Source organism: Bemisia tabaci, chromosome 1 (assembly GCF_918797505.1).
Source record: "Bemisia tabaci chromosome 1, PGI_BMITA_v3".
NCBI classification, from domain to species: domain Eukaryota; kingdom Metazoa; phylum Arthropoda; class Insecta; order Hemiptera; family Aleyrodidae; genus Bemisia; species Bemisia tabaci.
In genome coordinates, this window is record NC_092793.1 from 10,925,500 (window position 1) to 10,943,813 (window position 18,314).

At 39.7% G+C, this 18,314-nt stretch overlaps 1 protein-coding gene across 4 annotated transcripts in view; it reads right to left on the reverse strand.

Annotated features, from left to right (window-relative positions):
- Positions 1-5,809: 5,809 nt before the first annotated feature.
- Positions 5,810-18,314, reverse strand: part of pHCl-1 (pH-sensitive chloride channel 1) — a gene marked incomplete at its 3' end in the record, with an annotated part of 109,213 nt that continues 96,708 nt past the window's right edge. For 2 of the 4 annotated variants that reach the window (XM_072296072.1, XM_072296074.1), the window contains 4 exon segments: positions 5,810-6,024; positions 7,557-7,709; positions 12,341-12,427; positions 16,907-17,047. In XM_072296072.1, coding sequence (XP_072152173.1) covers positions 5,810-6,024; positions 7,557-7,709; positions 12,341-12,427; positions 16,907-17,047 — 596 coding nt within the window. 4 annotated transcript variants of the gene reach the window in all.

Genomic DNA, 18,314 nt, shown 5'->3' on the forward strand with positions numbered 1-18,314 from the left:
TTAGTCTCATATTGTAGGGGTGACTTCCCTGATTAGATATCACCTTGCCAGACCGTCGAACTCCGCTGGGAAAGGGTTGCCAGACCGCCCGAAAGTTCCGAAAAATTGCGCAAATTTTAACCGGAAAGTATTATAGTTGATTTTAGTCTCATTTTGTAGGGGTGACTTCCCTGAGTAGATATTACCTTGCCAGACCGTCGAACTCCGCTGGGAAAGGGTTGCCAGACCGCCCGAAAGTTGCTAAAATCGACCTTTTCTGCCTCATTTGAATGCACAATAGTCCATAGCCAACCTATCCCAAAATAGGGGTTTACCTTCCACATTCTGGAAAAAAATCTCTAGCATATGTATCCTATGTGTTTTTTAGCGCTAAGTTCGAATCTGAACTTTGCTACCTTCGATTTTTGCCGCTAAAGCCGCCATCTTGAAAAGACGTTGCCAAATCTCATTTTTGTCCAAGAATCGGTAATAACTCGTTCCCTGTGCGTCGGACGACAAATAAAGTTCTGCAAAGCGAAAGTACGTTAAATTTTGATTTTGAAACATGCATCAAAGTTTTGATACAATGCATGTACCGTCCACCAGAGCGCGCTGAAAACCGCGGAAATTTGAAAAAATTGTCATTTTTGTCGTTTTTCCTGAACACCATTTTTTCTGGGCGATTTTTCGGCGAAAATGATCGTGGAAAAGTGAAGTCAGCGAAAAATGCTACAAGAAAGACTCTCAATTTTTGGACTAATGACTGTTTTTACAGAAGTTAGGAGCGCTTGAAGTCGAAGACACCAACGGCCGAAATCGGCGTCAACGCTGGATCACGGTTCTGTCATATTATAAGGATTGTACTTAATATGGTTTCATGACGTATTATTTTAGCTTTGAGGCATTGAATCTCGCTGTGAACATTACAGTTAGAGGTTTCAATTCACCCAGTATGGCATCCCTTTCTAGATCCCTGCTCTGTCCCTATTCCCGCAGGTCTCGCAAAATTATGATGGGGCACTTTCCTTTCAGGGTCTAAATTTTTTCGATCCCGGGGGAAAAAGAGTTGAAGTCGCCTAACCATCATTTCAGCATTATTATTAAGAATGTTAAGTTTTAGTCAAATCAAATTTGGAAATATTTCCTTCATGGGAGTAGCATATCCGATCTTTACAAAAAAATTCAACACATGGTCAGCTGCGCACGCTTGAAGTTATCAGAATAATTGAACCTGGCACTCTTCTCAGCATGTTGGAAGCTGAATGAAATGATTAAAATCTCGGCATTTTGGCTTGGGCTCTCCAAGCTTGAGCTTCGGGTTCCAAAGCTGGCAGGGACGCAGAAATTTTTAATATTGGAGTTGGTAGGGAGGAGTATGTCCCCGAAACAGGGTTATCATCGACGTCTTTAAAATCAATTTGTACGGCTTCTGAATCGTCGAATTCTGCTACTTCCTCTTTGAGTGAGAAATCCTCCTGCATGGATTTTTCCATACATTTCCGCACAAAACTGTGCACCCTTAAGTGTACACGTGTGCAGCTTTTGCTCTGTAAGGTTATAAAAACTCCGAAGAAACTTCGCTGAATAATGATGGTATGAAGCCTGGTAAAAACGGCAATCCAAAATTTGACTCGTTGCCTTGCTCTACGGAGGAAGCCCAAAAACACTCTTTTAGGACGAACCCGCAAGTTTGGATTAAATATGTCTGCGTGCCAACAAAGAATTACTTGTCGCCGATACTTAGTAGGGAAGAAGCCTAAACCGGAGGAGCTGATAAAAATATTTTCCTGCAAATCTCAAATGCTGCTGCCAAACAGATTATGTGACAGTTGACCGCTGGGTATAAGAAAACGGCCTTATTCGGTGCACATATTTGTATTTATGAAACAGAGACATAAGTACACAGGCAGCCCAAAACAGAAATAGCATAAAGAAAACAAAGGACACGGCGGAAATAAGGCTATAATATACATAAAAATGCACGGGACGTTTCGGTGTCTCATGACACCATCATCAACCGCCAAAAAGTACAAAAATAAAAAAAAGAAATTAAAATCAAAAGAAACCAGCATGGCGTTACATGGTGATGGTACTTGTCTCAGTATGTTGACCATCACCATGTGATGCCATGCTGGTTTCTTTTGATTTTATTTTTTTTTCTTTTTGTACTTTTTAGCGATTGGTAATGGTGTCGTGAGACACAAAATCGCCCCGAGTATTTTACTGAATATTATCTTCGTATTTATGTTGCTGTGATTTCTGTGAAAGTGCCTTGAGGGAGGATTCCTCCCAAGAAAAAGAGGTAAAAAGCATTGACGCCTGAAATATTCGAAAACCTGACGATAACCCTGTTCCGGACTTCGCGAACAGGGTCACAGGGACCTGAAAATTAAAGTTGGCAGGAACTTCAATGTTCAGGCTCCTCGCTCCTGTGACCCTGTTCGCAAAGTTTGGAACCTCAGATATTAAAATTGGTTCGACTAACAATTCACATTCCTAATAATGATGCTGAAATGATGGTTAGGCGACTTCAACTCTTTTTCCCCCGGGATCGAAAAAATTTAGACCCTGAAAGGAAAGTGCCCCATCATAATTTTGCGAGACCTGCGGGAATAGGGACAGAGCAGGGATCTAGAAAGGGATGCCATACTGGGTGAATTGAAACCTCTAACTGTAATGTTCACAGCGAGATTCAATGCCTCAAAGCTAAAATAATACGTCATGAAACCATATTAAGTACAATCCTTATAATATGACAGAACCGTGATCCAGCGTTGACGCCGATTTCGGCCGTTGGTGTCTTCGACTTCAAGCGCTCCTAACTTCTGTAAAAACAGTCATTAGTCCAAAAATTGAGAGTCTTTCTTGTAGCATTTTTCGCTGACTTCACTTTTCCACGATCATTTTCGCCGAAAAATCGCCCAGAAAAAATGGTGTTCAGGAAAAACGACAAAAATGACAATTTTTTCAAATTTCCGCGGTTTTCAGCGCGCTCTGGTGGACGGTACATGCATTGTATCAAAACTTTGATGCATGTTTCAAAATCAAAATTTAACGTACTTTCGCTTTGCAGAACTTTATTTGTCGTCCGACGCACAGGGAACGAGTTATTACCGATTCTTGGACAAAAATGAGATTTGGCAACGTCTTTTCAAGATGGCGGCTTTAGCGGCAAAAATCGAAGGTAGCAAAGTTCAGATTCGAACTTAGCGCTAAAAAACACATAGGATACATATGCTAGAGATTTTTTTCCAGAATGTGGAAGGTAAACCCCTATTTTGGGATAGGTTGGCTATGGACTATTGTGCATTCAAATGAGGCAGAAAAGGTCGATTTTAGCAACTTTCGGGCGGTCTGGCAACCCTTTCCCAGCGGAGTTCGACGGTCTGGCAAGGTAATATCTACTCAGGGAAGTCACCCCTACAAAATGAGACTAAAATCAACTATAATACTTTCCGGTTAAAATTTGCGCAATTTTTCGGAACTTTCGGGCGGTCTGGCAACCCTTTCCCAGCGGAGTTCGACGGTCTGGCAAGGTGATATCTAATCAGGGAAGTCACCCCTACAATATGAGACTAAAATCAACTATAATACTTTCCGGTTAAATTTTACGCAATTTTTCGGAAATTTGATGGGTCTCAAATTTTGAACCCAGCGGCTATGACCAGCCAGACTGCCCGATCCTTGCTACACTCGAGTGTCCCGATCTAAGAATGTATGTGAAAATTCTTATACTCTCCGGTTAGATAATTCGGTGCTGGCTCTTGGACTATTGTTTAAAAAATCAAATGATGAGCACATCACTCGGTCATACTCATCAATCAATTAAGTATAATTACATCGAAATAGTGGTGCTCGTAGAACGAAACATCATTTCACTGCAGGATACCGTCAGTAAGGCGAGCACTTTGCATACGTATCTGTTTGATTGATATTTCTCGACGAAGTTCAGAAATTAACTACATTTTAGGTCCGCTGAATGTTTTAGGCATGCTAGACGTCTTTTTCATGGGGAAGTGGGTTAAGGGCCCACTTACTTTTCAGGGGAGTCTAATGATATTGAGCGGCTTCGTTTCATATGGTCAAATTTTCCCTACGAGGGAGGGAGAAGTAGCCCTCTCTCCCCTGGGTACTCCTTGGTGCGTCCATGAGGCTTGGAGGACAAGGCGCATAAGTGCAGTTTTTACTATTTCAATAAATCCGTGTTTGAAGTTTCGGAATTATAAGGATCCTTAAGGCGGAAAGAAAGTTCAAACTGACTGAAAAACAACTTAATCAGCCGAAATTCACATAATAAAATAACAACTTGATTTGGGGAAAAGGCTACAAAAAAAAAAAAAAAAAAAAAAAAAAAAAAAAAAAAAAAAAACCAACAACAACAAAGGATAAACAGAAAACCCGAAACGTTTCAGAATATTAACACTTCCGTTTTCAACCGGAAAAATAAAACTAAAAATGAGCTGTCGATTTGTTGCTATTGCGAGACCGAGACACAGACTGGTGATTTTTTTGCAGCCTTTTCCCCGAATGAAGTTCAAACTGACTTTTTGATGCATGAAAATTGGAATTCGAAAGAGAATTTTTGTCAGATTATGCATCAAGACTAGATTTTCTTGAAATCTTTTAAGCGCTCAGCCGATAGGCGGCGCTTTTTGATTTCGATTTGCCACTAGAGCTCTAGTATAGTAGGGCGCTCAAGCGGTCAAATGGCGCACCAACTCATCGATGCACGGAACGTCATTTAGGAAAATTTATTTTTTGATTACCTCATAATAGCTCTGTGAATACGATTAAATGCAAATTAGCGTGAGAAATAAATAACAGTCCTAAAACTCTCTTCGCTATGCGGTTTATAGTTATTCTATAATTACTTTCGAAAGTTCAAGATGCGCGTTCTGATTTCCGAAAACTTTTCCACCGGTGATAACTTTATTCGGAGACCTTAGTAGAATTCGCTTACATCTAGGTTATGTGTCTTTGACTTATTTGTCTTTGGCTCTGGCGACGGTAGGTAGTTGTTACGCGTTTACGGTTTCCTTGGTAACCTTTGTTTGCTATCAGCTGATGTCGAGTAGTATGACTATAGGAAGCTCCAACCACGGCATTCTTCGAAAAAAGCGCGAAAACTTATAGATTTGAATTTTCAAATTTTAAGAAAAAAAAAAATTCTATTTAAGAAAGCTTTAATTTAGTTTCTGTAATTTAGTTTTTAATAAAAATTCTGAAATAAAGTAAATATATATTGGTTTAAAAGTTGAATATTTCTTCACTTCAGGCAGACCCTCAATGCTGAGCGCTTCTCTAATACCAACGTATTAGGCTTCCGCTTGTTTTTTCCTTCCTCTTCTTTTTTCTTTGTGTGTGAGGGTGTGTGTGTGTGCGTGTCGCACTAGGTAGTTTTAAAATTTCCAAGGAAACACCCAAATCCGTAGTAACGTTAATTTCTAAATTTTTTTTCAAAAACTTCACGTATGCGCCTTGTGCTCCAAGCCTCTCAGCGGGTCGATTATTGAAATTGATAGACAAAGCCATAGACAAAAATGACAAAAGGGATATGGAGGGAACCTATTGGTGGAAGCTGGTGGTTACAATGGACAAGGGCAGTGGGTAATAGACTAACTATCGGCAACGCGCGAGCAACCCGACAGTTAGTCCATCATTTTCTTCCGTAGTCTATAAGAACCAACCATGTCAACCAATAGGATCGCTCCATACGCCCTAAGTATTCTTTGTCTATAGCTTTGTCTATCAATTTCAATAATCAGCCCGCAGGTGAGCTTTTTCGAAAGGGAGGAAAGAAATGAGAGAATGCGATGAATATGCAGTTTACCTGAGCGACTGGATTCTCTCCTGGCCGATATACGACGTTGTGGAGTGGCCTTTTGCGTCCGACATAGTTGACGCACACGAACTCCAGGAGACTGGCGTAGATGAAGCACATACACACGCCATCCCACACGTTCATTGCCGTCAGATTGGACACAACTGGTAGAGTCGAACGAAAGCCGTTCGACGTTGTGAAAAAGTTGAGCATTGTTGTTACACCTGTCGACAACGTAAACCAACATACATCTCGTCAAAATGCACTGTTAAGAAGCAACTCCCAAAATTCTTGACCCTCAGATGCCCAAGTCTTTTTTTCTATACGCAAAGTTCCAAGTTGGGTCGAATTGACCTGTATTCCATTTAAGGACATTGATTTTGATGGTTGAGCATAGTTGAGGGAGGGGACGAGGGGTCGCCCAGTGAAAGGGTGGCAACAGGGGGTTTTAGAGGAAATGAGGGTTTGCCAACTCCCTGAAGGGTTATGGGAGGATAGGGGACTTTGGCGGCTGAGTGTCGCAGAGCGCCAAAGAGCGCTATAAAAGCGGCTTTATACATCCATTCATTTTGATAGTTACTGAAGTATCATATCATGTGATTTCAATGTTTTAAGGTGAAAAATGCTTTTTTTGAAATTTTCACTTCCCTGGTAACATAATGAGGCTCTTCTACCTCCTCCTCATACGCCATATCTAGGACTAAGGAACAATTCCGCTTAACTGACAATTTTGGCAAAATTGAGTCAGCTACTTTGCTGCATTCCACAGTATAAAATACGCGGGATGCTGATGTTAGTTTTTTTTTTTTTTTTTTTTTTTTTTTTTTTTTTAAATTCTGTAGGAGAGCGCTGCAATGACGTACTGTATGAAAAATTGCAAAATTAACTTGAAAATTAAAAAAAAAAATAGCTAAGTGTTTTCTTCGTCCTGCAAAATTATCAAGTTGCATGTTGGCGGTATTGTTCCTTTGCCATCGATAAGTAACTCAATCGAGGCGCTGTGATACAACTATTCGTGCTTTCATGGATGTCCATGTTGTATCTGCAAAATTGAAGGCGCGATGGCGCGAGGCGTAAACTCGCACTCGCAATGATGCTCCATTTTATGCTGCCAATGACGTGTCGCTTACATTTGGGAGAAAAGTTAATAATAATTCTTTTTTATCTTCGACACTTACTAATTTTCTTAAAAATGTTATGTCTGGTACTGTTTTTGGGATGTACTCGTAAACCTATATCTAAAGCTCGCAAATACAGGCCCGATACAGTCCGCAGGGCACGTATTTTTAGAACAGCCTCGGGTCAATAATTTGACCTACTTTTGGCATCCAAGGGTTCGAAAAAACATTAATTATTAAGAAGAAGGATAGTAATTTTGGGTATTTTCTAAAATAAATTTACGTTTGGCATATAATTTACGGAAAGCGGCCTTTTTCAAACATACGAGGTAACAAAAGGCTTTGGTGGATCTCTTAAAATAATTTTCAACGCTCTTTTAACCTCGCACCGCTCAAAAATTTTAGTTTAAAAAAAACCAAAGAAGGAGTTTCCTTTTTTGTAAATTTCGTAAGTTTTTATACTCTTCATTTTAAAATATTAGCAGGCTTTTTGAATGCGGTCGTTGATGCTGGAGATGATGAGGTTTTCTCAATTATTTTATTACGTTATAGTAAGTAACGTTATAACGTTAATAGTAACGTAATAAATAATGGTATAGTAAGTGGTTTCTATAAATGGACTGGGAACATTCACTTACCAATCATGACTCTGGCAGGAACAGCATTCCATTCCAACCAGAAAGTGATGAACGATGAGGTGACTAGAATGATCCCTGGGATGAAGACGGTGGTGAAATAAAAAGCTCGATCTCGAGTGAAGATTAAGTCTACTTTTAAGCAGCTGTAGTTTCCTGCACAGAAAAGAGCATCCCAATAAGATGGATGATACAAAATTTATAGGTGTGGGAAAGAAATTTAGATGGTCTAAGGCACAATTGGACACGGTGAAGTTAAAGAGTCGCATCTGCATTGCGGTGTTTTAAAATCTCATCTCCTATTTTCACTTTTGGGAAGAAACCCACCAAAATCCCAAATAGAGGTCATTTTCACCAATTTTTGAGCAAATAAATTGGTTGGTTTCCTTTTGAAACACCGCAGTGTAGATGTAACTGTTATACACAATTATTCCATCCAATCACACCATTACGACTTTCTATCCAGTCTTGCTTACGACTTTGAATCAAATTTGATAGTATGGCACGGACACGAGGCAACGAAAATGTGATGGAAATTATTTATGAGACAACACGCACAATTTTCTGTCAGATTAGTGGCGTCATTCTCATGAAAAATTGAATGAAAAATCAGATTCAGCAACTCATTCACCTCCGCTCAAATGATCAACTGTTCCAAGGGTATGAATAAACCCACCATAAAATAAATTCGAACGTTAGTGACATTCAAACTCGTCGGTTTTTGAAGATTTGCGATTCCATAAGCGCCATTTTGTTGCACGCTAAAAGTGAAAATATATGCAGAATATATTTTCCTTTCGATTGCGTTATTTGCCAGTAAGCGCTCACAGAATAGAATGCGGATTTTTCAAGGAAGGTTATTCTTTCATTCGCTTGCATTCATGAGGTATAGAATAAGTAGACGCATACTCATGGTCAATGGAGTAAAACAGGAGTGGCGAGGCGTGAACGATCGATTATCGATATTTCCCCATTTGAATCCGTGATAAAGAATCGATTATTAAGGAGTTCATTGCGAACACCTTGTTTATCGATTCTTTTCCGTAGGTTTAACTGACAGATTAATCGATAGATCATCACAAAGCACGCCATGGCACTGTTAAACAGCCAGGAGATGGAACGAAAGCAAAACTAGGGAGTAAAAGCCGTTCTGCGTATGCAAGGGACAGGGACAACAGGTGGATCGCCGGATGTCAAGATTTCGCCCATTAAAATGCATGAATAGCAATCGATACACATCGAAGAAGGCTATCTCACCTGGAATCGATTACTTATTATGGACTTAAAAGGGGATAATATAGGGTTGTCAACTTGCGAGAGGTACCGCCCTCCCACCGTTCACCATCGGGCTGATATGAAAGAGGTTGTCAAAACGCGATTTGGCCCCCCCTGATTGCCCAAACTTGCTCAGATGTTGTACTAAGTGTCCCCGATGCTTGGGCAAAATTTCAGCCCCCTCGGATAATTAGGGGGGAGGGGGCAGGGGGGCAAAGTTGCAATTTTTTTAAAACTTTAAAAATCGATATCTCGCGAACGGTTTGAGTGTAAGTGTTGCGGTTTGCGCTAAAAAACGTCAAAAAATATTCTCTACAAGAATATTAATGCTGTTTGCAAGGTTGCGTAATTTATCGCGGTCATAAATCGATTTTTTCGATTTTGAAGGTTCGACTTTTTTTCGTTTTTCGTCTCTCCTCTCTTTGGAATCGTTGCTACGAGAATAAAAACCTGTTGAGGTGATTCTCCATGAAATTCTGCATCTACCACATATTGTTTGATCTTGGGGAAACGATTCGTTCTTGAGTTATAGCGATTTTTCTGCGCGTTATCGGTTACGCGCGGGCGGCTTATCGGCGGCGCTCCATTCCGCGCGGGCAAGGCAGAGGTTGTTTCACCGCTAGGGCCTTATATTCATGCTGTAGGCTGTAATTATCGATATTTTCTCCTCCCCCCACCCTTCCCCTGCAATACATATTTGTTTAATACTTCGTTATACAGAGTATCCCTGACCACCCGTAACAGGTCTTTTTCTCGGTTGGTTTAGGTAGTACGAAGTGGGGGGCCGCGGGATTGAATAGGGAATTGACCCCAAGGAATCCGAATTTCATGGTCCCGATGCCCCCCTAGCCACCCTCGGGGGGTAAAAGGGGGAGGCACAATGTCTCCCGACTTTGGGGATCGTGACCCCCTCTTTACCTCACAAGGGGGCATGGGGGGTTTCGGGACCGTGAAATTCGGATTCCTTGGGGTCAATTCCCTGTTCAATCCCGCGGCCCCCCACTTCGTACTACCTAAACCGACCGAGAAAAAGACCTGTTACGGGTGGTCTGGGATACCCTGTATAACGAAGTATTAAACAAATATGTATTGCAGGGGAAGGGTGGGGGGAGGAGAAAATATCGATAATTACAGCCTACAGCATGAATATAAGGCCCTAGCGGTGAAACAACCTCTGCCTTGCCCGCGCGGGATGGAGCGCCGCCCATAAACCGCCCGCGCGTAACCGATAACGCGCAGAAAAATCGCTATAACTCACGAACGAATCGTTTCCCCAAGATCAAACAATGTGTGGTAGATGCAGAATTTCATGGAAAATCACCTCAACAGGTTTTTATTCACGTAGCAACGATTCCAAAGAGAGGAGAGACGAAAAACGAAAAAAAGTCGAACCTTCAAAATGAAAAAATCGATTTATGACCGCGATAAATTACGCAACCTTGCAAACAGCATTAATATTCTTGTAGAGAATATTTTTTGACGTTTTTTAGCGCAAACCGCAACACTTACACTCAAACCGTTCGCGAGATATCGATTTTTAAAGTTTTAAAAAAATTGCAACTTTGCCCCCCTGCCCCCTCCCCCCTAATTATCCGAGGGGGCTGAAATTTTGCCCAAGCATCGGGGACACTTAGTACAACATCTGAGCAAAGTTTGGGCCAAATCCAGGGGGGGGCCAAAATCGGCGTTTTTGGAACAACCTCTTTATAGACAAAGCGATGGACAAATGAAATAAAAAGACAATGGGGAACTAAGCGATTCTTTTGGTGAAAATGATAAAGTTACCACATAGTCTCTCCTCAGTTGCCATCAGTTAGTCTATTAAGTAACTCCTTTGTCTATCACGCAACCACTTACTTCCACTAATAGGATCGATCCATTTTCTCTTTTGTCTCCTTTGTCAAAGCTTAGTTCATAATTTTCAATAATTAGCGCGCAGAGGCGAAATGACTGCAATAATTGCAGTGCTTTTTGGTCTAGAAATCTGACGGACCCCATTCCATTGTGCCATGGTTTTACGATTGAAAGTTCGGAAGTATGAGTTGCGGTTTTTTTTCAATAGAGCCCTCAAATCAAATGAGTGGCGTCCATTTTGATATGTTTACATTTCTGTGAAATTAAATACGCCAACATTCATAATCTAACATCCAATCAGACGTTGAGCTATGAAAGGAAAAATGATTCCATCCTTCTCTACTTATTTCTTCGCTCACGGAATTAGTATAATTTGACCTTCCGAATGTCGATGTGCCTCGTATTCACCAGTGGCGTGGCGTGCTTCGCGATATATCGATTGATCTGCCATTTAAACCTATGGAAAAGGATCGATAATTAGGGTGCATTGATTCTTTACCATAGCTTCAAATGGGGAAATATCGAGAATCGATCTTTCACGCCTCGCCACTGGTATTCACTGAATTGGACGCATTTCTGTCAAACGGAACTATGTGCATTATCACGTGAGCCCTGCTATGCATATATTCTTATGGGTTTCAGGGCTCATGTCTTGATGCACATAGTTCCGTTTGATAGAAATACGTCCAATTGACGGACGAGTTCATACAGATTTTTTTTTATAAAAATGTGGAATTTTCACTGTAATGTATCAGTTACGAGCTTTCGTTGATCCCTCTTGTCAATCGAGACAAGACTTTGAGTCTCTGCCAATAATGAAGAGCATAGGAGTCACTTAAGCTTGGACAAGGAGGCATTCCATTGAAATTTTTTTTGTTATGCTCAATAAAATATCTTTGATTAGCAAACTTCCCTGTAAGGCAGAATTGAGGGCGTGCAAAATAATTTGCTTCTTCATTCATGTCTTTACATTGCTCAAGGTTTGAGATTTTTTTTTTTTTTAAATCGTTTACGAAAACTTTTATTCTTAATGGACTTACTGCAGTTGCTGGTGTCTGGTCTATTGGATTTTCCTTTAACTTAGAGCACTGTATCAACTTGTTTGCCTGATATTGTGGTAACTTGTCAGATGTCCACTTGTCTTTTGAATATTGGAAGTATTTATGTTTTCCCATGACCACTTCCTACCTTTCCACTTAATATAATTTTCAATCCTTATCTCGATTTTCTAGGCGAAAAAACTTAAATATGGAAATGTATACTTATAACTAAAAAGAGAATTTTGAAAAATTGTAGAAGTTGAAAGTTTTGAGAAATAGTTTTTTTACACCTATTATTTACCGTAATGATATTAAATTTGTCTAGCCTAAAAATTGGAGCAATAGAAGAAACAATCGACCCAAAATGAGATCCAGCTACCAACCGAAAAATTCTAAACGTTTAAACATGTAGAGACAAACAACATCAAACATGTATGTCTACATTATTTTTCAAAGGCGGAACACTGACAAGGCAGAGAATACTTCAATTCTAGACAAAATCCTGAACCACAGCTGATAAATGCATAATCGAGCATGCTGTGAGAACGGACACAAAAAGCAACAAAATTTGAATGAGACATAAGATTGAAATTTTCTGAGATAACGAAGAGGGATTACCTTGTTCCTCGAATCGCCTTTGACATAACGAGCATTTGCAATCCCTTGGTGACCCCCCAGACCCAGACTCAAACGCCTCGCCCAAATCTGCAACAATTTTCCGCTATGTCAAGCATCGACCATGAAAGGAAGAGGGCAGCAAGGGAGGAAAAATTAGGAGAATAATTCTAATTCTCAATCCAATGACTAATTTAGGATAGCATTAAATTAACTATTAACTTTGAAAAAATGTTGGAACCTAGAATCATTCATTCACTTTATCTCACGTCATTTATAAGGCCTACTTTAGTTAAAGCTAACCTATGTACAGAGTCGTGCGAGATATAAAACTAACGGATTCCGTGACGGGAAGAGAGAAGAAAGGAGCAAGTGAATAATTTTAGGATGAAAGAAATCAGGATCTAAATTGAATGCAATCCGCTGGTATAACCTGATAATTTCCTTTTATATATTCTATATTCGTACTGTTGCCTCTATCCTGGAAGTTTCTTCATCTCCGGCAAATGGGAAACAATAAAGAAAAAGCTGGGGGTGGGTGCAAGCAGCTAATAAGGAGAAGCGACAGAATTGAACGATAGCATCCATCTATGCCCCTCGCAAGAGCAAAGGGCAGCAGCAAAATATTTCGACACCAATTTTGTTCATCCGAATAAAATAAAACGAAATAAACTATACCCTGGAAAATCGCATTCCTAGTCTAGATTGCCCGTTTGACCACACAATCTCAATTTTAGACCCAAAAAGAAGTCCCAGATATTCCTCCTGAGGTTTAGTGTAAATCCACACATTGCAGATATGTCTAAAACTCAGGACTGATGCTGTGAGTTCAACTCTTTCCGTGGCCAAATGCAGCGAAAAGATTCGATGATTCCCTTTGTTTAGACTGGAGCAAGGAACGTTTCGACTCTCAACATGATATTTGGATGCTTCAGTAAGTTTCACTATTGTGGGAGGCAGAAATTTTCCAATTCCCTTCAAAAAGCAAGTGGTTCGACTCAAAATTGCTCTTGGGTCTAAGAAGTAAAAAATATAAGCGATGGAATGTGTGCTTCTTCATTATGGCAGTTGTGTGATTTCCGTCGCTTTGACGTCGAAATAACTGTAAATCGCGCATTTTGCGATAGCATAAAACCAAACGTGCGCAACTGTTTGGGATGGGTGCGGTGCGGTGAGTTATGGATATTTTCATAACATTCATAATTGAAGAGTTAGGTGCATGAAGACTCCGAGGATCATGATAGTTTTTTCAGTTTGAATGTTTTGATTTTCTATATTCCAAAGAAAATCTGTTCAGAATGTCATACTCCTGAGATAAAAATATGACCAAGACATGAGGACTTGAATGGAGAAAATTGACCATATTTTGGAGCACCAACATCCACACCCGAATGTCACATAAATTTCTCTACTTGAATTTTCCTCTTTTCTCAGGAGTTCAGGGGCATGTATACTTCTAATATCACATCATCTGCAATTGAAAAACATCCTCTTAAGAGGCGCGCGCGCAGCGCCTGGAGGGTCAGACTGCAGAGCAGTCAGGTGTTATTTTAGGCGCCCCCCAGTAATTCATCACAATCAGGCGCATACCTCAACCTTTGAATGTTAAACATGCTACAGTCTTGAGTATTGAAATGTATAATAATTTACTAGTTGGACTCCAGCAATGATATGACGTCAATTATCACAGTGTTGAAACGTTAATTTACATTAAACAAAGTCACACTTTGACACTCAGTTTGAATTAGTTTCAGCGTCTCATTGTCACGTATTGAAACTGCTTAGTAATCGATTCTTCCCGACAGTGCACACCTTTTAAGTGTAAAATGACGTGAAACAGAATTAAAGCGCTTAACAACATTCAATCTCATTGGTTTCAAATTATTTGAATTTCAGCAAACCGTCATTTTGTCGCACACAACAAAATAAGAAGTTTGTTACAGAAGCTAGGAAAATTGCCCTCCTCTGAAACTAGAGGAGTTCCGTGTCCGCTCCTCAGTGCAGAGTTAATTTTAATTCAGTGTAAAGTTAATTTTGTTTTTATTAATTTCTCACTCTACCAGTGACCCATTCGCGTGGCATTCTAAAGATATTAGTCATCAAAGTGCCACCGAGTTGTGCGTTTTCATTTATTCGGATCTTAGTTAAATGAAAACCTGGATTGACGATTCGGCGATCATCCTAAGGAAGGAGCCATTTATTACCTATCAAAGCTACATTTCTCTTTGCAAGATCCCCTTCTCAATCCTTTTAATATACGTTTGTGAAATGATGCAATGGCAAATGTGAAAAAATAAATGCCATTTTTGAGAGAAATTTGTTTATAGACTCTGACGTGAAGAAATTATAAAATTGATATAGCCCTCTGATCCTTCCGGAAAGAAAGAGTAAATCTGCGACGTCGCGAATCTGGCATGTATTAATATCACCGTGAAAAATAATATTTATGGTCCGAAAAAAAATTAACACATTTAGCAGTGCTGTCCCTTTGCACTGTTTAAAAGCCAAAGATACCTTTTTTGACACTACCGACAGGCAATTGAACAAACTTTCAAAAAAATAAGTGGAATAATTATTTCCGACGAACTCCAGTTCCTTCTGCTAAATACTACTGAGCTAGAATTAATTGATTCAAACTACAGGAATAGAAAATTTTGTCCTAATTCAAGAAAATTTTATTTTGGGTGCTCGAATATTTTCCCTTTGGAGAGATAAGGTTTTTTTTAGTTACATTTTATTATTTTGCCGGGTTCTATAATTTTATTATAGGTTTTATTGTGCCTATTTGCTTTCTTATTTATAAACTTGAGGCTTATTTTGTTTTGCCGGAATTCTTTTTATAATTCAAATGTTCAACGTTGGGCGGTGAATCTAAAAAAAATTAAATTAGTATTGCAGAATGTCTGAGTTTTAGCAAATATCTGGATGATCTAAGACCACTTGAAAAATATGGATCACCTCGCTTGAAAACTGTGGATTACCACCAGGAGTAGCTAGGGTGGTTACAGATAAAGAGATCCCTTCAAGAGCCACATTCAAGTTTATCCAACGAATTTTAGTCTCAACCAATATTTACTTCCCTGCTTTGCAACAGATTATACATAATGTACATTACATGCTCATGGCGCAAAACCCAACGTGCAGTTTTCATTTGAAAAGTGAGGCAGCATTCCTCAAGCTGCATAGCATGCTGTTCCAAACCATCCACGCACTCTCCAACAGCTCTACACCGTGGATTATACTGGGTGTCCGGATTTTAACGTATTTAACTTTCACAGGATCAATTTTCCGGCTCAATTTATGACTTTCTTTCTCCACACATATACGCCCGAAAACGCTTCATAAGTGAGCTATGCGCTGTGCTTCCTTCCAGTCCTTGCAGTAAAAATTGCCTACCCTGCAGGGAGCTTCCAAAATCTGCAACTTTTTCAAAGCTCTGCTACGTCGAAATGACGCGTATTGGGAAAATTGTGTGCAGTACCTTCTCCGCGCTCCGCTCGATTTTTCGCGCTAATTCACGTGTCATAATCCGTTTTTCCAAATATCATCTACCAAAAATGTTATCTCAACTTTAAAATTCCGGAACGCCATTTTCCGATAACGTAAGTCCTTGAAAACACAAAAAATGAAAAGTACGCTGAAACTACCCCCCTACACAAAATTACAGCTACACACGACAAAATTACTTGGATTACTTTGGATTTACTACAAAGAAAGAAAATAAACGGCAACTTTGGAAGCGCATACCTCACTTAAGACAAAGCTTAAGTGTTTTCGGGCATACGAGTATAGGAAGAAAATCACATTTTGAGCCGAAAAATCGATCTTGAAAGTTAAGTACGTTAATTTCCGGACACCCTGTATATTTTAGAATTGGAATAGTGCCGGTGCGTTCTCGACATCATTTTGAAAATTTTTTCTTTCATCTCCTGCGTGCACGAGGTTGGTGGCTCACTTTTCAAGAACTGACCTATGTGGCGCATCAATTCCTTTGCAACTCTAATAAAGGTAGTGTGTAATTGCAAACTGTGCACGCTTGTAGTTTAACTTGTAAGAGAATCCTATTGCTGGGGAAATTTTGAGGGACAAATATCAAACTTGTGCAAAAGATAACCATAAAACTTCGTTATACGTTTATATTTTTGTAGCACTACGCCTCACAAGAACCTTGGTTTGGTTATCGCACGAAAAAGGTACACGATCCAATGAACCGTCAATTGGAACGTTTTAGAATTTATGTTATTTTCATCTGTGTACCTACATGTTAAAATACTTTCTATAAAACGATTTCAGAAAATTTTCGAAATTTTCTATAAGAAAGCTAACCGAAGAAGGCTCTGTCAATCGTTTATAAAACATTAAATATTTGAATTGAATATCTATGAATAATTTTGTAAAGTGTTACGAGAGATAGAGGCATGCCATATTATTTCTCACTACGGCTGAATTAGTAAGAGCTGAGTTCGAGATGCAAACAAAAAGGAGCGTGCAGGATAAAGCTACTACTCAAAGGTTAAAGAATGGTGGATTTCTACTGTAACAAAATCTACTGGTGATGGATGAAGGTACCTCTCCAACTGGCTTTCGTGGGGCAAGCTATCGTTTGATTCTGAATTAGATAGGCGTTGAGCGTTGTGAGCGACGGGGATTTCCGAAGAGTATCCTCATCGTTCTTCCAAACGTATGTTATCGCTGATTGCTCGTATGATACTGAAACGATGCAAACATATTATTAATACACCATTTTCCCCCTTGTTTTTTCTATGAGAGTTCATACAGGGATATTGACATGCATGAACTATACGACAAAGAATGGTTTTGATGACCATTGGTTGATTTTTTATTCTTTTGGGTACCAGATGAGAAGTGGAATGGAAAAGCATTTTCTCTTTTTCGGCTATTCTAACTTAAATCCTAAAATTTTTGTTTGGGATTAAGTTCTTTTGATTTGAACCAAACGATACATCGAACCACTATCGAATGCGATCCATTGCCATTAAACTATGCTGCTTTTAAAAAGCACGACATACCTTGTCTCAGATGTAAGAAAATTGCTTCGCACGACAGTCCAGATCGTTACGTAATTTAGGACCGGCCCCTAATTACATTTTCAAACATTCTGAGAGTCATGTGAAAATTTTCTCCGAGTTCGTAAGAATAATCAGAATTGGGCGATGCAAATAATACTGCTGCCGTGCTAAGCAATAACATCGTATGAGCATTCAAATGTCGCCAGATTTCCCCGCATGAAACATGTATTTTTGAGGAAAGTTATAGATATTTTCCAATGAAACTTCCAGATAGGTTAGATCGAATTGCGGACAAAATTGTCTGAAAAATTTAAAAGAAAATATTCTCAGTTTCCCTGGTAAATGTGGTTCTATGCGAGGAAATATGGCAACGTTTGAAGGCTCATACGGCGTTTCTCCTTAGCAAGTCAGAATGTGTGTTATTGCGCTTCCTACTCTATGCGCTATGATTTCTTCCAGTCCTTGCAGTAAAAATTGCCTATCCAGCAAGGATAATTTAGATCAAATTGCGGACAAAATTGTCCGAAAAATTTGAAAAAAATATTCTCAGTTTCCCTGGTGAACTTGGTTTTATGTGATTAAATATGGCAAGGCCTGGAGGCTCATACGGCGTTTTTCCTCAGCATGCCAGAATGGGTGTAATTTTCCTCGGCTAAGCTGAGACGACGGGGGTTTGAATGAAGAGAGAAAGGGAGACGGAGGAAGATGGAAATGCCAAAGAGAGGCGGCACAGTCTCTGATCGATACAGCGATAGCGTGGCCGCTCTGTTCTCTCGAATAACAAATGTTAAAAATTCTGCAATGCATCGCACCCACGCCCATATCCGCATACTCGCACCCGCAGACAACCTTCCCGCTCATTGAACCGGCTAACGCCAGCCAAATCACACCTTTTTTGTTTACTCTCCTCTTGAGCCTACTCCACCTGAATCAATCCGTCCTTCTCG